This window comes from Coptis chinensis, chromosome 7, assembly GCF_015680905.1.
Source record: "Coptis chinensis isolate HL-2020 chromosome 7, ASM1568090v1, whole genome shotgun sequence".
Taxonomy (NCBI): Eukaryota; Viridiplantae; Streptophyta; class Magnoliopsida; order Ranunculales; family Ranunculaceae; genus Coptis; species Coptis chinensis.
Window position 1 is genome coordinate 83315996 of NC_141462.1, and position 25743 is coordinate 83341738.

Below are 25743 nucleotides of genomic sequence, written 5' to 3' on the forward strand. Positions count from 1 at the left end.
CACGAATAGTTACTATAGCACGAATAGCATCTTCTGCAATTCAATTGCGAAATTGATATCAGACCCACTCCCAATGAATTTCAACTACTATTTGTTATTCCATAATGACTATAAAATTTAAAGAATAGAAACCCAAATTTAAGAACATAATCAGCATGAAGAACATTGATTTTTGCAGTTAAATCGAGTAACTTAGAATCGCTCGCTTAAAAGAAATAAATTCAAATTGTACTGCTTGAAGGGGGAAATTACTTAGATGATTATTACCTTTCCATATACTAAACATCATCCAAGCTTTATTCAACATGCAAATCATTTGGCAAGAGTAATAGCTCAGAATCTTTAAAGAAATGAAGCAGACTTTAGGGATATAAAGCAACAAATTGCCACTAAAAAGTTAGATCCCTCTATAAAACTGATGTCCTTGAGTCCAATTCAAGACCGCTTACTATTGCTATCCCACCTACAAAGCCTATTATCATCCAAACCCAAGAATGTCGATGCTGAAGGGTCAAACTGAGACCCCTTACTATTGCTAATATCATGCCACTTTTTCTCAAAATTCCATTTTGAAACCATCCTCCTTGTTTTAATATCAAGCTGATGAAGCCCAGTCGAATGAGAACTAACCTCATAATTAGAAGAGCTTTTTTTTGGTGTCGAAACCAAATGGCCAAAATGTGAACCAAATCTAGAATTCTCATTATCGAACTTCACATAAACACCCTTCCATTAATCCCATTACTAAAATTCTTAACAACCTTAACACTAGAACCACCAACCAAAAAACAATTCTTCAAAGCAGCCAATGCCAAACTCTGTATTCCTTCTCCTTGTGCTGCCTCCTCATACTCCTCCATCAAATTCTGGATAGCCTCGCCGACCCACCCCCATCTTCTACACCCTCCCAAATCGAAAATCACCCGATACTCTTCTCCATTTAAAAAACTTCACTGGCTAAACACCCAGACACACAAAATCCACCCTACATTGATCACCAAACTTTTTCAACAGTTTCATGACGACGACCATTACTGACTAAACATGCAAAAAAATGGATTAATAACATTAAGAAAAAACAGTAAGAAACAGAGCAAAACTTCATTTTGTCGAACATGGTCGTCTAAGGACACGTAATGTAATGTAATGTAATATGTAATGTAAAACTTACCTGAGACTTTACTGGTTAAGACAGAAAAGTGATGCCCAATTTAACTTTATCGGTTAAAGCATGTTTTACCATAAGCAACCTTTTCAATTAATGGTCAAAGTCAACTTTTGATTGCTGGACTTGCTGCAAGTTTGTCATTGGACCTGTGTTAAGAACAAAAAAGTTACTTCATTGAGGCATTTTAACAAACAATATTAAAGGTTAGAATATAAATACTTCTATTACGCACTTCAACAAACAGTCTGGGAAGTTTAATTCTAATCCCATATATTTAGTAAAGAAAACAACAAATTAGAAATGAAGAACAAAACCAAAAGATAAAAAAAAAAAATTGCTTAGCCAAGAACAAAGCATGTGATTCAAGTGAATAATCAAATTAGAGTTAAACCAAGGGAACTTAGACCAAAAAAAGTTATATCCGAAAAGAATATCATGTTGTTGGTGCACAACTTGATATTGTTGTCACCAACAAACTGGCTAGGTTGCGTAGCCAGGAAGATGAATGATCTAGAGAACAACTTTTTGCACTTGGTCATACATCGTGGCAGCTGTTGTTATCTTTTGTCATTCAGATTTTGTTTCTAAATCGTCCTTTAAACTCATGAGATGATTGGACTTGATGTGAAGGTATTTATGAAGTTGATGAATTAGTACTTATGCGCTCTCTCTTTCTCTCTCTCTCTCTCTCTCTCTCTCTCTCTCTCTCTCTCTTCTTGTGCATTGAGCCAACTTGCGCTTAGAAGGAGTAACACTAAGCAGAGTTGACCATGAAGGTATCTCGACAACCTCATGAGCTGATTGGACTTGATGGTTTTCATATAACTGTTTGTTCATAACCTTTATTTTGTAATCGGTGAAAGGTTAAATACATCACAAATTCACAATATTAACATAAGCAGAAAATAAACATTGTATAGATTGAAGAGTTTTACAATTCATGTAAGAATAAAACGGAACCAAAGGGGGAAAAAAAACCTTGAAAAAAAACCTTAGCAAATGCAGCATGATCACTGGTAGAAGTAGTTTGTGTCTTATCCATGTTGAGGAGAAAATGGAAAACAATAAAAATTTTATAAGAACATGGCAAACTACAAAATATTGATAAGCAATAACTTGCTGAGCAAAAAACAAAATAAATATGATTGCAAAGAGATAAAGAAGACACTTAACAATAATTCTCTACCAGTTTGATACTTTCCTACTTAAGTTTTCACCAAAAAAAAAATGATAGAATCACACGACTTTATCAATTTAAATCAATAGCTCAAATAGACAACCCTTGCGGCTTTGGTTATTAGGGGACTTTAGCAGGAATAATGAATTGCAAGGGTTGTTATTTTGATGTTATCCGAAACCAAAAACAATCTATCTAATCAATAAGTAAAAAGAATTTATGAAGTAACGGTTTCCATTCCAGAAGTTATTTTGATGTTTCAGGCTTATCAATTGAAGTTGTTGGCATATCTACACAATGTAAAAGCCAATGTAATACATACATTTTCCCTAATAAGCTTTTGCTGGTAGTTTTGATACAATTCGTTACATGATATTGTGAACTATAAATTGTGTAGGTATGCCAATAGCTTGTTACCACTAAAATCATTAACAAAACAGTTGAGCCCTACTTTAAAAATCAATAAAGAGAAGAATTCCCAACATGTGAATCTATGATGAAAAGCTATGTTTCTTTCATAATGTACAGAAGCTGGTATCCAAAAAACTCATTCCCATTAACACCTGTCAATATCAGTTGGAGATTGGGTAAGATATACTACCCGTTCAACGAACAAAACAGATCCTTTTGCTTGTAGTTAACTTCAAATTCAAATTCTAGACCAAACCAACCTATGATGAAATTATATATGTATATGAGCAGTATCTCAGTATTATATTTTGAATATAATAAAATGTTCTTACTGCTTATAAGGCTGCATCAAGAAATTCATACTTTTAGGCTTATAAGGATTGATTCTGTTCAACATGCCTAGATATAATGTATTTTAGCTTCTCTTTCATCTTTCTAGTTTTGTTTTGAAATGTTGTCACTGCTACAACTGTTTGAGCATTCTCTCATTCAATATTACACTAAACCTTGCATCTCCTTAAAGATTATGCCTCACTATGTTTTGGAATGCTGTCATAATATTTTAAAGCATAACCCTATACAATAATACAATATATTCAATCACATACCAGCAATGAGAATATAAGGAGAAGCACTAACCTTGTAACTTGCTAATCCATCTTTTTCGTTAATTGCTTTTGTTAACGATATGAACCCGCCTCTCGGCCAATTAAGTGCAATGCAATGAGTCATTTGATTTTTGGAAGCATTACTACGTTCAAATAAAATAACTAATAAAACCACAATCTCATGTACACCCATGAAAGGCATGCATTACTTGCAACCGAAAGTTATGGTGCTGTTGAAACTTAGTAACTACAACAAGGATAGCATCATGATAAAGTTATTGACCTCGCCAAGCACACATTTCTAAACAGCATCCAATGCCAGTTGCAAAGCGAACCCACACTGAGATCCATTTTTTTATTTACATCTCATGAGTTTCATTTTCCTTGTAAGTGTGACCCACATTCCCAGTCATGTTTTACAGGGAAGGTGTCTAGTGCTATAACTTTAGGTGCCTTTACCCACCGCATTGTTTTCTTTATAACTAATATGGGTATTGTTGTCTTACTAAAGTTTAGAACTATAGAAGCAATGTATATCATAATAAAAGGGCTAAAGAACAGCCAAAACAATAGGCAACCAAAGCCTAAAAAATAAACAATATTGTGCAAGTTGAGACAGAAATGCACTATAAGATTGCAGTATATGGATATTGTGCAAGTTGAGACAGAGATGCACTATAAGACTGTGTATGTAGCCCAGGTCAAGTTCAAAAAACTCCACCGCTCTTTCTGTATCTTTTAGGACCAAAAGACTTCCATTTAGAAATCAGAGCAGCTATACAGAATGAAAGGAATTATTGACCTGCAGCAGGTGACTGCAAAGAGCTTCAACTGCCGTAGCAGACCATGATTTCCCAATTGATCTTTTGACAAAGAGTCCTGGAAACAGAACTTGGAAATAACCCCAACATTGCCACAAGTGAACTAAGAAAAGTAGATATAACTTGGGACCTGAAACCAAAACTGATATTAATAAGCACAGTGGGTATCTTCATGGTTCTATTTTATCTGAAATCCCAACTAGGTACATCACCATTGTACATATCTAATTTCATTACAACACAAGCAACAGAGAATGTTAGAAAAAGTCAGCCTGTTGATACAGGAATTAACTTGTCTAGGCAATAACGTGATGAAAGATCTGCACAAAAATTAGTAAGTACCCTGAAATATGTCAATTTCCAACAGACGCAAAGAACAGATTAATGATTCCACATTTTGTCTTTGATTTCTGCATGCAAGGTTGTGATAATAATATATAAGGAAAATGACGTGAACAATTTCTTAGAAAGGGTATAGCAGATATCATTTTTCACAATCATTCGGTCTAACACCCTAACACATAGTGGCAGGGAAAATATAGCGTAAGCCTCATAGTTCAGAGGCATGCATCTGAACAAATACAGCATCATTTTTGTTCAAAAAAGTACTATGTAGTATGAGGGGCTTAAGCTCTACTTTCTTTCTTTTTTCTGGACCTTTTTAGCTAAGTTAAACATGATTTTTTTTAATATTGACGTAATAAAGTGATGAGACCATGTAGTAAGATTAGGGAAAGAAAAGTTTAAGACAAATGGTTTCTTCTCTTTCTTTTTCTTTTTTTCTCTTTTAACTGTAAATGTGTTTTAATCTTTCGTTCCTAAACTTTCCATTTTTCCTTTTTTTGTCTTTCCGGTAATTGTCACTTTATTTTCGTAACTGATACACAGGAGGAAACATACGCTGCAGTCTTCCCAATCAGTTTCTGCAACAAGGACTCCTTGTTAAGCCTCAAAAAAGGATAAAGACCTATAATATATTTCACCTGCAACTTCAAAAAAAATATATTATCTGCTCTTATGGTCAGAAAATTAAGCAAGTGCAATACTTTGTTCAGTGTTAAAAAAGTCAGTACCTGTTCTGGGCTTCGCCTAAGAACTTCCAGAGATATATATGAACCAATGGAGTGACCAACCTTCACCAAGAAAAACCGTTTAGAAGCAATAAAGCTTCATATCGAACTACTGATCAAGCACACTAAATTTTGTAATAATGTGCTCTAGATTAGCCGGAGGTTTTAATGCATCTCCAATATTTGCATGAAAAATGAGTATACAACAAGAAAAAATTATAAGCATTATTATTCTAGAACTTAAGCGATAATCATCTCTGAAAATTGCAAAGCATCAGACCAATCTATTTTAGCAGGATCTGAGGACTCAGAACACCCTAGATCCACCCAAACACGGTCTACATCTGGCTGTTATGAAATACTTAGTCCTTTTCTGATACAAGTAAAAAAGAAAAGTACTATAACAGTAAACATGTTCTTTCTTTATTTTCTTCATGACAGGGATGGAAGTCATGCATAGCCAGGTCTTGGATTCTTGGTTTTTATTATTAGTAAAAATGTTTGAAGCCTAATTAATAAGCTCTTTTTATCAGCACATTGTCTTATTGACAGACAAATGGTGGGTCGTTGCTTCAAGGCGAGTTAAGGGGTAATAATTATTTTCGCAGCAAGCCAGCAAAAATGAAAGAATACAATAACAGGATCATCACATAGTTATGCCAATGAATTAATGCTAATATAGCTAAGTTGCATTGACCGGCGGATCGTGTGTCATTACCGCAGTGAAATATCCAAAATTGAGGTATATCAATTACAATGTGTCCATGTCATGTCCGACACAGGTTGTTTTAAAATATGGTGTGTCCATGTAACATAGTAATAGATTTATTCTGTCAATCCCTGGTAACAAAATAATTTATACTAGTGTCGGCAACTTTAAGAATTGCAGTGGAAGTAAAGAAGAAACATTGCACAGAGTTGCAAAAACATTTACAATAGAAAGCGAAAAAGAGAGGTACATCAAGTTTATTAAATCAGAGAACTCCAAGTTTTGAGATTTTGTTCTTGTTTTCCCCAAGAGAAAACAGAACCAGAGATAGAAGTCATAATATGTTTTAACAATCATCTATATGAGACCTAGGTATTACTCTTCTTTTATGATATGGACACTAAAATAAAAAAAAAAAAAAAAAAAAAATGGTATAATCTGTAACATGTAGATAGAGATGCCCATACCAGTAACAAAGGAATCTCTGTATTTTGAAACTCGTGCTTGATATAGTCTAACCTACAAAAGGTGAAAGGATGTGTGCATCAGTAATTAATGAAACTGTATACAGTATGTTGGCAAATTTTTAGCAGGAAATCGAGTCTATTAGTGACTTTAACCCAAATATTAAGGCAGAAAAGAATAAATTCCTGTTAGCAGTAAGAGGTTTGAAATTTTCTAGCAAAGGGCTAGCTTCCTTAAGTATGGATCCTCTAGAAGCCCTGCCTGAATGGAGCTCTTTGAAATATTACTCTCTATTTGGGCACATTTGCACCACACACAGTAAAGTCTTATCTCAAGACTTTAGAAACACCTCCCTCCATGGCTTAAATGCTTAATATTTGGAAATATGATACCCTTAAAAAATAACTTCAAATTTTATATTCAATTTTTGTTTCCCCTCAAACACATAATACAAAAAACAAACATAACTGAAATTTGATGCAGAGCAGTGCCTTTAAAAGTTAAAGTATAGGAAGATACTAGGTGATGAAATCATGCATGGTTAGAAACCTAGTTTAATTAGTAGTTGTTATTTTATTAGGATTCCACGTACTACAACAATGTAAATACTTGTAGTCCGAATATGCCCATATCATTACTTTGTCTCCTCAAACAATGTACTCAAGACAGAACTAAGAATCCATACCTTATGATCAATTTGATCTTGTAATGAGAACAATCGTCGACACTCCCAGTTCTATAAAACAGGGACAACCTTATATTAACATGATAAAGTTGTTAATACACTAATTGTGTAGGATCAAGAATGGCAAAAGCCTTGTATTGGAATAATAAACATGTCTTCTATTCTATACAAAGAGAAAATGAAGAACAAGAGTAACCAATTTACACCTTTCTTGTATGCCCAATGTGTCCGATTGCTGAAACAGACAATAACAAAAATATAAACAATAAGTATTACCCATCTATACAAGTCCTACACAAAAGCAGCAGAAACAACAATAATAAGTATTACACCTGTAACTGAGGCACACCCCTCAAGCATCTCATACACTCTCTCCACAAATTCTTTATAAAACGATACAACCCCTAAAAACACAAACCAATTATAAATAAATAATAATAATAATAATAATAATAATAAAACAAATGTACTAACCTGGATTTCCAGGGATAACTAAAACATGGAATGAAGGATTTTCAGCTTTGAGTTCAAGTAACTCCGTAGTAAAACTACCAAATAAATCAAACACGTCATTAGTAATAAATATAGAAAAGTCACGTCGGTTAAAAAACATAAAAATTACCCAGACACATTGCACAGTCTGAAATTCTGTTTGCCCATTTCAAATGGTGACGTGCTACTTTTCAAACTGTGAAATAATAAATAGAGCAGTTTGTTATGATTCATGAAACTTTATAATATTAAAAAACAAAAATTGTTACACGTGCATACCGGGAGTTGGTATGGAGACTAAGCGAGAATATGGAAGATATGAGACGAATCATATATTTTTATAACAATTGTTTGCTAACAATATTTCCGTTGTTGTTGTTGTTTTTTTTTTTTTTTTTTGTTCAGTGAATTATATATGTAGGAAATTTATTCCATAAATAAATATACTTATTGCAATTAAACAAGAAATCAAATTGATATAACAAATATATCATAAACAAACTTTTAATTTCAACAAATAAACAAACTTTTTAAATCTTTTAGTTCAACGAATAAACTAAATTTACCAATGATTAAATTCGAGCATAGTGATGATCACTATGTCTTTAAGACAGATTTCCCCCCTTACAGTGTTTGAAGGTTGATGGAAAATTGTCTCTCAAGATAGAACGGATTTCCTTCATAGAAAGTTTTAAGATCAATTCTATAGAATCAACAAACACAACATAGTATTTGACTAAGAACAGTAGGAGAAAAGAAAGATCATAACTCTGTGTGATCTGGTGTGTCTTTCTCTCCAAATTCATCCACTATTTATAAATGAGTGATGCCTCTTCGAAACTCTTGTAAAAAAGTAAGCAACTCTTTGAAAAGTCACATGTTTCGAAAATGACACTCTATTTCGGTATAAAACACTGTTTTAAACTAGTGCTTATTTCAAAAGGTCACATCTTTTCGGCATGATGCACTATTTTGAACCAGTGCACATTTCGAAAGGTCGCACATTTTCGGCATAATGCACTGTTTCGAACCAGTGCACCATTTCGAAAAGGTTTTTCTCACTTTATATACTGTTTCAAGATAAACCCATTTCATCTCAAGTGGAGTAACTTGGGAGACAAATTACTCATTTATATCTCAATCTAACAATCCCCTACATGAATGAAAATTTTGTTTTTTCTATCATAAACATCGGATTTCTATTCTTTTATAAATGAAAAGATACCGCATCAGGTCAAGTAGCATGGGAGGCCTTGAACTTGCCTTAGTGAAAGACGATCAGATTTAATTGGACGATTAGTAGACTTCAATTAATGCCCTTGAACTGTCAGCCGTTTGTATAAACATAGACAATCATCTTCATGCAATACCTTCTCAAATATTGTTGGTTCTCACATTTGTATTCATTTTGGCTTTGAACACTTCTTGGTTTCAGATAGTGATTTTGAGACATTTGCCTTTAAAATTCTTATAGTCGACCTTAATTTCTGCACTAACATAAGTGATTTCTATAAAGAGTATCTTGCAACACTCCACTTGGATAACATAACTTTCCAAGATATAGTAAATCATTACAAGCTTGACTTATCCTGGTTCTCGCAGCAGATATATACTGTCTTATATAGGAATAAGTTAGAGTATAATATTACTTTCCAGTGGTAACTGAGTCACAAACATAATTCAGTTGGCCCATTGAACCTAGATCTTGGGATCTCCAGTCAACTAGGTTGGTTTTTCCATTATGAGGACTTTTGGTTGATTATCTCAAAGGCTTTAAGATCATTCCCCTTGATAATCTTTCCACTTGCTCTCTTGTTAAACATTTTGTAAGCGGATCCGCAATGTTATCTTTTGACCTTACATAGTCGATTGAGATAATTCAATTTGAGAGCAATTGTCTAACGGTGTTATGTCTACGACGTATGTGTCGAGACTTCCCGTTATACATGCTACTCTGTGCTCTACCAATAGCAGATTGGTTGTCACAATGTATATCTGTCACGGGCGATGGTTTAGCCCAGTTTGGAATATCCTCTAAGAAATTTCGAAGACACTTAACTTCTTCTACAGCCTTGTCCAATGTTATGCTATGAATTCTGATTCTATAGTGGACCTCGCTATGCATGATTGTTTTGATGATTTCCTTAAAATTTATGCATCTCTCATAGAGTACAACACCACATTTGATGTCTTTTGAGTAATGCTTCAACAAATTTCCAATTTTGAATAGATTAATTCAAGAAGATACATAATCCCAATATTTTCCAATTTCTCATGACAAAGTCAATAAATTGGAAAACCATTTAGATATATGTTTTTCAAGTGATTTTTTGTTAAAGAATGTCACATATCATTCATATAGTGTCGAAACACTTCTAAGACCTCAATTTTGCTTACAAGTATGCTTACAAAACAATATCTTAAGCAATCTTCTTTATTGGCACTCTTTGGCGCAATAGTAAAACACATATATCGTCTTACAAATAATAAAATACTTTTATAACCCTTTTAGCACCCGCCATTCCTAACATTTGAAATGAAGCAAGGATGTTTGGAATCTTGGATCATAATCCCCTCCCCCCAAGTGTGGCATTACCACCACTTTGTTTGCTTTCAAAAAGTTCATTCCAAGAATGACTTGAAAATAGTCTAATATAAGCGAGCTACCATCATGTCCACTTTCCCTCGCCAATTGTTCATCTTAATGTCAACTTCCAAAGCAAGTCCTTTCACCGGTTCGGCTTCTTGGTTCAAGCCTATCATATAGCCTTCACATTCTGCGAGTTTCAATCCAATATCCTCAGATAAATACTTTGAGATTAACGTATGAGTCGAACCAGTATCCACCATTGCTAGTATACACCCGTAGTTGTTAAGTTCCACTTTTACGAACATAAGGTGTTCATCGGTGACTGAAATGTTCATACCATTCAATGAACTAGTAGAACTAGCAACTGGAACATGAATAGTAACAATAATAGCTCCTTAAAATAAGTTTGACACAGAGTCAAGAAGACTTCAAGTCTTGAACCGTACCTTACTAACAGGTGGCTCTCTTCCATATTGCAAATAGAAAATATTGAATGGAATAATGTCCATCCCATCTGTTGCATCTCTTGTTCAAAGTCCAGGTAGAAGTGGCACCAAACACCAACTTCTCTTCCACTCACAAAGCTTGATATGTTGGCATCATCATTCTAGAGAATTTAATATTTGCACAAGTAAAACTTTGTCTTCTTAATGCGTGTTACTGAAACAATGCATTTGCATACATCCATGCCAGTGAACGTGACTGTTGTTGAAGTCTTAATCTAATGACACCTATACATCATTATTTATATCAAACAAATGAGATGAATGTATTGCATGCAAGCAGCGGTTGCAGTCCATCCATAACCAAGTAACCAAGCAAATAATTTTGTTTGTTGGACATGTATAAAAACATTGAATCGGTGCCTTCCTCACTTTTGACACTTAACTAATTAGTTGTTTCCAAAAGAAAGCAATTGATATCCAGGAAAACTGCACTACCAAAGTGGACAATGTACACATATGTAACCCTAAGGGAATAAAACCTTGATTTTTGGACCAATACCTTTCCGTGTGTTACTTCATTATGCCACAAATCCAGTATCTACGGTGAGAAAATTTTCTGCCACATTACAATCTCTTCCGCTAACGTCTTTACCAATAAAGCAAAAACGAAATCTACTTCAAAATTATTAGTGCATTTGTACTAAACAATAAGTATAGCCAAAATTAATTCAACTAAATTAATTCAAGGAAAATAAAATGGATCTGTCTTAAGTTTGTAGGAAACTTATTCCATAAATATACTTATTGTTAAGTAAACAAGAAACCAAATTGATATAACAAATATATTATGAACAACCCTTTAATTTCAACAAACAAACAAATCTTTTAGTTCAACGAATGAACTTAATTTACTAATAATTAAATCCGAGCCTAGTGATGATCATTATGTCCTTAAGACAGATTTCCCCCTTCACGGTGCTTAAAGGTTGATGGGAAACTATCTCCCAAGATAGAACAAATTTCCTTCTATAGAAAGTTATCACTTCAATTTTATAGAATCAACGAACACAACGTAGTATTTCACTAAGAACAGGGGGAGAAGAGAAAGATCAGAACTCTGTGTGATCTGGTGTGTCTTTCTCTCCAAATTCATCCACTATTTATAGGTGAGTGATGCCTCTTCGAAACAATACAGTAACTCTTAGGAAAAAGTAAACAACTCTTTGAAAAGTCACATGTTTAGAAATGACACACTATTTCGGCATAAAGCACTGTTTCGAACCAGTGCTTATTTCGAAAGGTCACACCTTTTCGGCATGATGCACTGTTTCGAACTAGTGCACATTTCAAAAGGTCGCACCTTTTCGGCATAATGCACTATTTCGAACCAGTGCACCCTTTCGAAAATGTTTTTCTCACTTTACGTACTGTTTCAAGATAAACCCATTTTATCTCAAATATGGTAACTTGGGAGATAAATTATTCATTCATATCTCAATGGATTCCAACAATCTAGTTATATATTGTTAGAAAAATGGATTTGTGCAAATCTATTTTTCTAACAATATATAATTAGATTGTTGGACCGAACGAACGGGGACCGTTTTTATATATATATTTTTATTATGTATCAAAAATCTTACTTTCAAACTATATTGAAACTCGGAAAGTAAATTAATTGATCGAAGTTTCCAGCGCCAATAATTTGTTAGACTAAATGGTTTTTTTTTTTGTATCAATAGGCCTTATAGTGTATTAAGATATCCAAATTTTGGGGCTGTCTTTTAATTTTCATTTTTTTAATAGGTTTTATGATAAATGTTGGCTTAATTCTTAGCCCATTAGTATACTTAATTAGCCCGTGGTCTCACTTTCACCACTTGTATCTCTAATTTTCACATGTGTATTCCCACTCTCAATTTTTTAAGAAAGCAAATGGGTTAACATATCTCTCGGGTATCTATCTTCAGTTGACTTTAGCGATGAAGTAAATTTAGTCGTTCTTAAATGTACTTTTATTTTTTCCAATATCCCTTGAACTCGCTCTCGTTTTTTTATAGTTTCCTAATTTTCTATCGTTAGTTCGTTGCCAAGTTCATGATAAGTTTACTGATGTACACGTAATGTGTAAAGTAAGGTTTTTCATCTGTCACAGAAAAGAAATCCAATGCTAAAATTTATAGGTTGTTGGTGGGTAGATTTATAGGTTTTTCATCTCTTGATTGATTTATAAAGCATTTGCACTGGGAATGGTTACACGAAGAGTTAAATCTGTCAAAGTATTGACGTATTATGAGGGGTTTATAGCCGGTTTATCTGTTGGTGTCCTTGAGTAGTTGTTTATTTGTCTACTATTAATTAATGTTGTGTTCTCATACTTGGTAACAAACTTTGCTCATTTATGTCAATTTAAAATTCAATGTCTTTTGTGCTCAAGGCTTGATCATGTTTTTGGAAATGAAAACCACGGATTTTATAGACATTTAATTTGTGGTGCTCATAAAGCGAAGATCTCATCATTAGTTGTTCGTTGCCAAGTTCATGATAAGCTTGAGGTTGATAATAGAATGTGTGAAGCTTGCATTTTTTTCATCTGTCACGAAAAAGAAATCCAATGCTGAAGCTTATAGGTTGTTGGTGGGTAAATTGGGAATTGATCATGAAGGTTTTGTAGATAAGAAACGGCTATTTAAGCATCCTATGCTTTCTTCATTGAGTGAAAGTTTATATACAATATAGTGTAGTGTACTTGGATATTTAAATCATATCATATTCTTATTGTTTTGATATATTGATTGTTTTAGTTATTAGAAATATCTTTACATTTGAAGAATGTTTTGTTTGAAGACCTTCTTATCAAATTTTAGTAAAGTTTTTTCTCATGTTTTATATGATTTTTTTTTTTATTTATTGTTTTATAGGTTCTCTTGGAATTTACTGAACGGGTGCCATTAAATGAAATACTTTTTTGCAAGTATTTTTTTGCAAGTATTTGTTAAAAGACTTACAAGTATTTGTAGTAAAGCTATAAACATGACACATTAGCCATTAATCAGTAGATTATATACTTTTCCTTCAATAAAAATTTCATTTATTCATGAAATCATGAACAATTTATTGTCTATACATGATTTGCATGAACTCTAAAAATCTTGAGTCAATATCTACTTACTCAACATAAGTTTCATTATGAAGTCAGTGCACTAAGCTTAGGCCACGCTTTAATGAAATGATCGGAGTGAGTTAAAATTTGATATACCTCAAGCATATTCGTGAAAAGTAAGAGATGATTTTATAGGTGCAAACTTCTCTAACTATAACAGAATGCCACTAACTACAACAGAATGACATACACTTTCAATAAAAGTAGGAAATGAAAACCTAAACCAACGATTAAGATTAATAACACTAAAAACAATTTTTTGCAAGTACATTGAAGTCCAATGACTTCAAATATAGTCATCTACCTTGATAAAGTTGTCATCTATGTTGATTATTATATAGCTCTTTTAGCTTTCTCCAATTGGATTTGTGCTAATCAATTATATACATCTCATTTTGTATTCTCCAATTTTATACCAACTAACTAAAACAGGAAGAAAAAAAAACAAAGATAATAGGGTTAGGCAAACCCTCGCCTGCATTAAAACCTTATGTAAATCATTCTATTAATTTTGTTTGTTACAATATCAGTTAGACTTTTATCCAGTGGAGGAATAGTACATACATGAGAACCTTTATGGAATGAGATAAGCTAGCCATTACATCGGGTGCACCATTTACTTCTCGGCACACATGGTTGTAGTTGAGAGTTTGATCCATGTAGATATTTTTATGGCTACAAGCAAGTTTCTGCAATGCCATGGTGCGTCCTCTAAGCCCTTTGAGATTTTGAATTTTCTTAAAAGTGTTTGAACAGACAGAGACTTTATTGATGATTTGCTGCCCACATAGATATTAAGTCCTATCTCCATTGTTTTGAGTTCCTGGTACAATACTCATCTCTTTGACCCTCCTGTGTGTAAAAAATATCTTTTGCTCATGATTTATTGACATGTTAACTGTGCATAGTGTCGTTAGCGAAAAATTTCAAGTTCAATAGTAGATTGAAAAGTTGAGATGATCAAATCACTTAAAACATAAGCAATTTACTACAAAAGGAAAATATTTCCTCCGATCAATAGATCTACAAAAAGGAATACCATACCTATGAAATCATAAAATAAAAATATGAAAAAGTCATATATAATCACTAATTATCGAGTGAAATGTATATATAATCACTTAAATTGGTATAAAAGACGTATAGTTCTCTAATCTCATTGACCTACGGACATGCAAATTACTATTTAAAGAAAGTCACATTTAGCCTATTAAAAATGAATTACTCACCTGAAGGCCTCAAGTATATGTAAAAACCAACTCTTCTTTTATGTTTGAACTTTGCAGACAACCAAAGAACTTGCCTGATGGCATGGGCACTTGTCGAACATTGAGTTTTGTGCAATGAGCTATGCTGTGATAGTAGTTATTGTAGTTCAGAAAGAAAAACAAACATACTAAATACCAACATAGTATAAAACAAATATCTAAAGGCAGCCCTATATATCACTCTTATGCTATGGTTGTTGAATTCATTGCTCTAAAAATCAATATGCAACCTTGTTCCACACTTCTCAATGTTCCCCCTGAAGTGAATTGAATCTTCCTACATCATCAAAGAATTTAATTAGTGAATGGTATGCATTGACACACAATAGGTCCAGAAAGGACTTGGCACGCCGTGAGAACATTGAGAAGAGGGTAGACAGTGTAGAGTACGTCTTTAATAGTTAACAATGATGATGCAAGTGATACTGAAGCATGATTAGTTCATATAAAAAATTTAAAGATCATAATGACATTCAATATGAATAGTACCTTAATAAATCAAGATTGTTCAAAGATCCATTTTCCCAAAGAATTCAGAAACTCCACTAATGGACTTATATTTGAAGTCTGTCAAAGACAAATATGAGGAATGTGGCCTGAACCAAAAAGAAAAAGCGAAGGAAAGAATACTAATGCCATTTTTATGTACCTTAATCAAACATTGTTTGGATGGCCATTTTGCTGAGATGCCATAGTGATCTATATATGATAGCTTTTACAATATTATACATGTGTTAATTCTCCACGAGCCCCGACATACCACGACATTCCTATAAACATTTTCGATAATAAATATGTTCACATCAGTAAGCAATTTACTAACCCATAACCATATCTAGCTTATCAATAAGCTTCAATTAAGAGTTTGGTTTAAACCCCACATGTATTCCTTAACAACGTCAGGTCCTTCACAACTTAAATAGTTTATTCCAATGATATTTGCGAATATCTAGTATGTATATAGTATTCTTTATCCTAGGAACTTTATAAATGGATACTGCTTGAGATTATCCACAAAGTGAATTAAGAGGCCTTATTTGAAGTATGTAGTACAAAGTTTAAAATCGCCGTGGAGATGAAGTGTGAGAATCCAATATTCCATTATGTGCTCTCCTTTTGGAAGCATAACATCCATCTCCCATTCAATCCTGCTAGTGGACGTTCTTCATCTCATCACTTACATGTTGCGCATGATTAAGGAAGGGTAAGCAGTAACTAAACTAACATTAAAATTGATTTTTTTTAATTAAACAATTAAATCAATTCAACCGACACATAGATCAAAACCATGAAAAACAATAAATTCATAAGAACAAAACTTGCCTGAAAAAGAAGCTTATATCGAAGAGACTCTTTTTACATTTTTTTATTTGATAAGACTGGTCATGATTATCACCATTTTATCAAATTGTGTAACATACTGTAAAAGCACCCTATATAAGGATCCTCTTCTTACAGCTACTACACCTTTGGCCAAGTGGGTTAACCAAAACATTGTGAATTTGAGATACAACGGTCATAAGCTAATTTCACTCTCAAGAAGTAAAACCATTAAACCTAAAAAATGACTCAGTTGTGTTTTATCTTTAATTTCCTTGGGTAATTAAGTTAGTAGCATCCAAAATATTGAACCACTTCAAAATATGGTTTTGTCAATACTCACTTCCAGATATAGAAGGTGAGACCATTTGTAAGAAGGCTCATAAAAATCATATACTGATATTTCATTTATTATACACGATAAATGTAGAATGCTTACATTTGTAATGGCATGGTAGGATTGCAAATATGATTTCCATCAGTTTGAACTGCTCCAAAAAATTCTGCAACCACGATAACAAACAATAGGAATCAACACTTACAATTTGAGTTACAAACATATTCATCAGGATAAAAAATTCTTGTTTCATGCAGAAGCATCCCATTATAATGTTACATTATATTGTAAAAAAAAAAAGTATTAGTAACAATTAGATGCATGTGCATGGACACACTTAATAACTAACATTATATTTATATAATATATCAAAGCCAATAGATGATCATCATCTACATATTAGATAATCAGATTTGTGACACAATGTTTCCATACACACGTGGTTAAGAAAAATATTATATGAGTAGAGAATCCTCATATTCGACCTTTCGTCGATTTATATTTTTTATTTTTAAAAAAAAAAAGAATCTAGAGATTAGTCAACATTTTATACACTTAACACTGCAACTTAAGTGTATATAAAGAGAAACACAAACAATGACAAAATGGAGATTACCCATGCCACCGATTGTCTAGCAAAGCAGGATCTCTATGGCGATGAAGAAGATAATTGCGGTGACTCCAAATCCTATTCAACCAAAAATTCCAAAGAATCAAATATAATCAACAACTTATTCCATAACAAAAAAAAAATCACTAAAAAATGAGTGACAGCAGTCATAATCAACATCGAAAGTTGAACAAAATTTTGTCAACCTTTTTTGTATGTAATACTTGATGTGTGTTTTATAGATGTGCCCAGATGTTTAGATATTTACGATACAGTTCAAACTACGGAAAACTAACTAAGTTATTACCTCTTTTCAGAAACAGTGTTTAATTCAGATTCAGAAGGGAGAAACTGAAACCAAGAAATTTGTTGTAGCCTACTCTTAAAAAAAAAGACCAAACACATAATCAATACTAAAATCAGCCGAAATGTAAATACTTGCAACCTATAGCAAGAAATAAAGTTCGGGAGAATAAAATTTTGTAAAGCAATTACAATTGTCTAGCTTAAACATGAATAACACTATCTGAAGATGAATCTGCTCAACTACGTTATAGCTTTTGTGCTCAATGAGACTCATAACTTCCCCAAATGACGAAGACCATACTTAGCATATCTAAACAGCTAAACCATATCTAATTCTATAGCGATATGATATGTTTGACGAAAGCACTACCCGAAGATTCTACCTATGCTAAAATCAAGTTTGATACTTTCATCATTTTTATCAAATAGTAAAACAATCCAAAATAAACCAAAAGTAGCATTCCAACGTTTCGTAACACTATTAAACGTAACTTACAAAGACTGAAATGCAGTCCAATTGCTACATTAAGTTATAGTAACTCATCACTATAAGGCGTAGGGTAAAAATATAGGCCAAGTGGGATTAAGAGGCACCCAAGTGTTGCTTTACTTGATAAAAAATATACTCATGGAGATAAATGAAAAGTAGAACCGCTTCTCACTTGCACTGTGGTCAATGCAGGAGAAAGTGTGTCTTTATGCTTCTGAAGAATTCTCACAATGGCTCGTCAATCTTAATATATGCCATATAGAACCTTGATAGGATATGATACCAGGAGGAAATGCTAATTGAATTGGAAAGAAGAGATCCATGTCATTTTTATTTCCACACAGAGTGACTGTAAGATATGTGTCAAGCAAAACTGGAGAAGGCCCAAGGGTATTGATTCTCGGGTCAGAAGAAAGTTCAAGGGGGTTACCTTGATGCCCAACATTGTCTATGGATCAGATAAGAAAACTTGCCATTACTTACCAAATGGCTTCAAGAAATTTTTGGTGCATGCACAATGTCTCAAACCTCTAGATCGTGATGATGCACAACATGACTTATTGTGCTGAGATTGCACACAGTTAGCACTCTAGACACAATCACACAATGCAGTAATGCGCATTATATAAGCCATTTCATTTTTCATAAACCAACTTATATATTGATTAATTCAAAACGCATATCTCATTTTCAAAGTTGGTGTTAATGTAGGCAAGTAGATATGAAACTGAAAGGGGATTTCAATTAGGGAAGAAATTAGTTGAGAGTAGGCATGGTAGCCCAAAGAAGCAAGGAACTAATGAGGTCAGAAGAGAAACACCACAAATTCCAGGAGAAGTGGGGGGATTTTAAAACATTCCAAATCTGAGGCGTTAAAAGCCCTGCCCTCATCGGCTTTAAGCAACCTTTTTGCATTTCCTGCTGAGATCCCAAGTCTCAAAGTGTGGCCGACAACAAACAACCAAAAAATGCGAGGGAAAAGCAAAGAAAAGAAAGACCATATAAATGATGCCCATTTCAGGGCTTGCTATGAGGCCTGCATGCAGTCTTAAATAAATATTTAATACATGTTCTCTTGAGAATCTCCTTGCCAAGTTTTCAAGTTATGTAATCAAACTGAATTTTAAATTAAATCTTCCAATGAAAACACCATACACACAATGTATCTACTAAACACTATTGGGGCACTACATATTCATCTTATTTATCACCATCCAGTTAATACAGAGTTTTAATAATACTTCAACATTTAACAAAACATCTTTGCCTCCCTTGAAAAAAGCACGAAGCAAAATATGCCTACAACTTATAAGCGTAATCCTCCATTCCTTCAAAGTTTGTCTAGCTACCTTCTACATCCGTTGTAATCTCTATGCAATATTTCTCCTAGAAAGCAAGCATTATAGCCAGTGAATGAATTCCTACCATGCTTTATACCATATGTTTTTTGGTAGCCATTAAAATAGGCAAGACATATGCAATAAAAAAAAAAAAACTCAATCCATAAACATGCACACGCGCGCTACCCCACTAACCTAAGCGCAGTAACAATTTTATGAGTCACATATTTCGAATACAAAGTAACAATTAAAATAGGGTATGGAATAAACTCATAAATTGTTGAGCCGAAACTAAGCAGAAAAAAAATTGAAGAGATAAAAAAAAGAACATAACAATTGACAAAAAATAAGATAAAAAAAGATGCTCGAAAGAGGAAACCCAAGAGGCGCTTTTAACCTCTAAATATTGAGCTTAGTCTTTATCCTAATTTTTTCTAACAACTGTTAAACAAAGTGCAAACACATTGCCATGCATGTCTTTCAAACTATGAAATGAAATATGTGGATGTGTTCTCAAATTACTACGGGCCACATGACACAAAAATTCAAAATGGTTGATGTGGGTATATAACCTATATGGATGAAGAAACAAATGAAGTTCAAAGGAAGCCACATACAAATAATAGAAATTAAACCTTAGTGGCTAATTACAACCTCACGTAGCCACGTACAACCTCGTGTGGCTAATTAATACTATTTATCCAACCAAGTTAGTGTTCATTAGTGGTTGTGTTCCTTTGTGTGGCAACACAACAACTCCACGAATGAAAAAAATATATACAATAACGTAAATACAAATAAACGCAAGCATAAATCAAAAATCAATTGTTGTAGGTAGGTGTGCCTATTTCTACCCTTTGCAACCAGGGTTGTGTTTCCTCTAGAGATGCATTTTTTAGGGTTAGAAATCCTTCATATGGGTAGCAAAATTTGAATAAATCTCGTAGATCTCTATAGATGCTCTTATCTAGTCAATCCTAAATAAACTCAAAAAGTTTTCTTAATTCACATATCATAATGTAATCTCAATTGAAGAAATAATATGTTACTATAGCACGAATAGTATACCTACCTGAGCATCTTCTGCAATTCAATTGCGAAATTGATATCAGACCCACTCCCAATGAATTTCAACTACTATTTGTTATTCCATAATGACTATAAAATTTAAAGAATAGAAACCCAAATTTAAGAACATAATCAGCATGAAGAACATTGATTTTTGCAGTTAAATCGAGTAACTTAGAATCGCTCGCTTAAAAGAAATAAATTCAAATTGTACTGCTTGAAGGGGGAAATTACTTAGATGATTATTACCTTTCCATATACTAAACATCATCCAAGCTTTATTCAACATGCAAATCATTTGGCAAGAGTAATAGCTCAGAATCTTTAAAGAAATGAAGCAGACTTTAGGGATATAAAGCAACAAATTGCCACTAAAAGTTCGTCCCTCTATAAAACTGATGTCCTTGAGTCCAATTCAAGACCGCTTACTATTGCTATCCCACCTACAAAGCCTATTATCATCCAAACCCAAGAATGTCGATGCTGAAGGGTCAAACTGAGACCCCTTACTATTGCTAATATCATGCCACTTTTTCTCAAAATTCCATTTTGAAACCATCCTCCTTGTTTTAATATCAAGCTGATGAAGCCCAGTCGAATGAGAACTAACCTCATAATTAGAGCTTTTTTTTTTTTCTTTGCCGAAACCAAATGGCCAAAATGTGAACCAAATCTAGAATTCTCATTATCGAACTTCACATAAACACCCTTCCATTAATCCCATTACTAAAATTCTTAACAACCTTAACACTAGAACCACCAACCAAAAAACAATTCTTCAAAGCAGCCAATGCCAAACTCTGTATTCCTTCTCCTTGTGCTGCCTCCTCATACTCCTCCATCAAATTCTGGATAGCCTCGCCGACCCACCCCCATCTTCTACACCCTCCCAAATCGAAAATCACCCGATACTCTTCTCCATTTAAAAAACTTCACTGGCTAAACACCCAGACACACAAAATCCACCCTACATTGATCACCAAACTTTTTCAACAGTTTCATGACGACGACCATTACTGACTAAACATGCAAAAAAATGGATTAATAACATTAAGAAAAAACAGTAAGAAACAGAGTAAAACTTCATTTTGTCGAACATGGTCGTCTAAGGACACGTAATGTAATGTAATGTAATCTGTAATGTAAAACTTACCTGAGACTTTACTGGTTAAGACAGAAAAGTGATGCCCAATTTAACTTTATCGGTTAAAGCATGTTTTACCATAAGCAACCTTTTCAATTAATGGTCAAAGTCAACTTTTGATTGCTGGACTTGCTGCAAGTTTGTCATTGGACCTGTGTTAAGAACAAAAAAGTTACTTCATTGAGGCATTTTAACAAACAATATTAAAGGTTAGAATATAAATACTTCTATTACACACTTCAACAAACAGTCTGGGAAGTTTAATTCTAATCCCATATATTTAGTAAAGAAAACAACAAATTAGAAATGAAGAACAAAACCAAAAGATAAAAAAAAATTGCTTAGCCAAGAACAAAGCATGTGATTCAAGTGAATAATCAAATTAGAGTTAAACCAAGGGAACTTAGACACGAAAAAGTTATATCTGAAAGAATATCATGTTGAGCGAGCTGCACAACTTGATATTGTTCTCACAAACAAACTGGCTAGGTTGCGTAGCCAGGAAGATGAATGATCTAGAGAACAACTTTTTGCACTTGGTCATACATCGTGGCAGCTGTTGTTATCTTTTGTCGTTCAGATTTTGTTTCTAAATCGTCCTTTAAACTCATGAGATGATTGGACTTGATGTGAAGGTATTTCTGAGGTTGATGAATTAGTACTTATGCGCTCTCTCTCTCTCTCTCTCTCTCTTCTTGTGCATTGAGCCAACTTGCGCTTAGAAGGAGTAACACTAAGCAGAGTTGACCATGAAGGTATCTCGACAACCTCCTGAGCTGATTGGACTTGATGGTTTTCATATAACTGTTTGTTCATAACCTTTATTTTGTAATCGGTGAAAGGTTAAATACATCACAAATTTACAATATTAACATAAGCAGAAAATAAACATTGTATAGATTGAAGAGTTTTACAATTCATGTAAGAATAAAACGGAACCAAAGGGGGAAAAAAAACCTTGAAAAAAAACCTTAGCAAATGTAGCATGATCACTGGTAGAAGTAGTTTGTGTCTTATCCATGTTGAGGAGAAAATGGAAAACAATAAAATTTTTATAAGAACATGGCAAACTACAAAATATTGATAAGCAATAACTTGCTGAGCAAAAAACAAAATAAATATGATTGCAAAGAGATAAAGAAGACACTTAACAATAATTCTCTACCAGTTTGATACTTTCCTACTTAAGTTTTCACCAAAAAAAAAAATGATAGAATCACACGACTTTATCAATTTAAATCAATAGCTCAAATAGACAACCCTTGCGGCTTTGGTTATTAGAGGACTTTAGCAGGAATAATGAATTGCAAGGGTTGTTATTTTGATGTTATCCGAAACCAAAAACAATCTATCTAATCAATAATAAAAAAAAGAATTTATGAAGTGCGGTTTCCATTCCGAAGTTATTTTGATGTTTCAGGGCTTATCAATTGAAGTTGTTGGCATATCTACACAATGTAAAAGCCAATGTAATACATACATTTTCCCTAATAAGCTTTTGCTGGTAGTTTTGATACAATTCGTTACATGATATTGTGAACTATAAATTGTGTAGGTATGCCAATAGCTTGTTACCACTAAAATCATTAACAAAACAGTTGAGCCCTACTTTAAAAATCAATAAAGAGAAGAATTCCCAACATGTGAATCTATGATGAAAAGCTATGTTTCTTTCATAATGTACGAATTGGTATCCAAAAAACTCATTCCCATTAACACCTGTCAATATCAGTTGGAGATTGGGTAAGATATACTACCCGTTCAACGAACAAAACAGATCCTTTTGCTTGTAGTTAACTTCAAATTCAAATTCTAGACCAAACCAACCTATGATGAAATTATATATGTATATGAGCAGTATCTCAGTATTATATTTTGAATATAATAAAATGTTCTTCTTGCTTATAAGGTGCATCATCAAAATTCATACTTTTAGGCTTATAAGGATTGATTAAATTCAACATGCCTAGATATAATGTATTTTAGCTTCTCTTTCATCTTTCTAGTTTTGTTTTGAAATGTTGTCACTGCTACAACTGTTTGAGCATTCTCTCATTCAATATTACACTAAACCTTGCATCTCCTTAAAGATTATGCCTCACTATGTTTTGGAATGCTGTCATAATATTTTAAAGCATAACCCTATACAATAATACAATATATTCAATCACATACCAGCAATGAGAATATAAGGAGAAGCACTAACCTTGTAACTTGCTAATCCATCTTTTTCGTTACACTGTTTGCTAACGCATATGAACTGCCCTGCCAATTAAGTGCAATGCAATGAGTCATTTGATTTTTTGGAAGCATTACTACGTTCAAATAAAATAACTAATAAAAACCACACTGTAAGTTTGATGAGAAAAAATGGGGTCCAAAAAAGGAACATGAAAATAATAAATTACCTTTACTAGATATAACTTCCTTCTCTATCCTCCACAGCCCAATCTATCAAAAAAACCATTATAAAAAATTCCACCTAAATAACGGTGATGGTAGAAAATCAATGCAGCATTGACACATTTTATATATAAAGAAGTGAGGATACCTTTCCCTTTTTGTATTTTGACATGTCAGCAATGCAATGTCTTCAACAGATTTAAGGATAAACTAAGACCCTTCAACGAACCCTCTCTCTTACAACACAATCAAAGAGAGGAGTCAGTGTTGAGGAGTACGTCACTGGAGTTTGGCCTCCAGTTAATAGAAAGTTGATTTTAATTAGGACTCAAAAACCCTTCATCCGACGGCCCAACTTTTGTACCCATGATGCCAAGATTCGATCAGATGCAGACGCTTCGCCGAGTCAGGTTGGCTGAGAAGAACAAAGAAGCAGTTTACGCGACGCGTTTCGCGAACGTGTTCGTGTAAGTGAAACGGTACGGTTCGAGGTTTATATAAGAGAAGAAAAGGTGTTGAAGGGGATTTTTAGAAAAGATGATGAAGAAGAATGGAAATTAGAATGTGAATGTGCATTTACAGACAAATTAAGTAATCTCTGGCACCTCCCATTTATGCAGCCATGGTGGTTTGCCTTGATACAAATTTGGATTGTTGGTGGTTTGTTTAACTCCTACATTGGCTGCAATGTCTGCTGCGAAATTCACCTCCCTCCAAGTGTTGGTGATTCTGTAGGCAGGTATTCGCTCCTGTTGTAGTCTCCACTTTGTTTGCATATGCCACACACGGTACCTTCCCTGTATTGAAAGCAGTTCCCGCTGCAACATAATCGGTTTACACCCATAAAGAATGCAAACTTCTTGTTACTGCCTCCTTGGTGCTTTCCAATATAGCCGAGCATGCTGCAATATAATTTGTTGTGTTGTCAATTTTTCTGTTGTATACTAATAAGAATCTTCCACTGGAGTCTCGTTGTGTTAAGGTAGAACCTACCAAGGTATACTATTGGATTTGTCCAAATGGGCCGGGTTGCCTTTTGCCGCTTAAGAACTCTTCGGTGTTTATCTTAATGCAATCTCCAATAGGTAGGCGGTAGCAACCAGTTGCAAGGCTTAATTCTCGGTGCAGGTCCTGGCTTGAGGTCAAGGCCCCAAGTTTTCATGATGTGTTTATCATGCGTGGAATTATAAGTATACCCGTTAGATAGGTGAGCAGTTGTGTTAAAATGCGCATATATAAATTTCTGACCAGAAAGTTATACTCTGTTTCGGTGTGTCCAAATGGCAACCATGCCACTTCGAATTGCTGCCCACCACAAAACTTATGAGGGAAACTCTTCCCTTTCGCACATGCTTCTTTGAGGTTTCGAAAGTTTGCTGTGGTTTTGAATTTGCTTGAAATCCAATTCCAAATAACTTTGGCAAGGGGGCATGTCCACAAAGATGATGTTCCAAGTCTTAGTTTTTTTGACGACATATGCAACACCTTTGACAAGAAGTGAATGCCCTTCCTTCCTTCTGAAGTTCTGAGTCAAAGATATACGTCAGATACTTATATCAAGCTAATGTGGCAGCCATGGCTTTAACTTTCGTGCTATTGGTCTAAGAGTTGAGGGGTTAATAAAGGGTCTCCTGGAGAGTATAATCTTGGTA

General features: G+C 33.8%; 1 protein-coding gene across 1 annotated transcript; it reads right to left on the reverse strand.

Annotated features, from left to right (window-relative positions):
* Window positions 1-4139: 4139 nt before the first annotated feature.
* Window positions 4140-8150, reverse strand: LOC147489425 (uncharacterized). The gene is given in 11 exon segments (XM_086574635.1): window positions 4140-4235; window positions 4237-4315; window positions 5086-5168; window positions 5259-5318; window positions 6432-6476; window positions 7109-7165; window positions 7321-7349; window positions 7447-7518; window positions 7589-7662; window positions 7737-7802; window positions 7886-8150. Coding segments are annotated over 11 exon segments (714 nt in total). The 5' UTR covers window positions 7939-8150.
* Between the last annotated feature and the right edge of the window lie 17593 nt (window positions 8151-25743).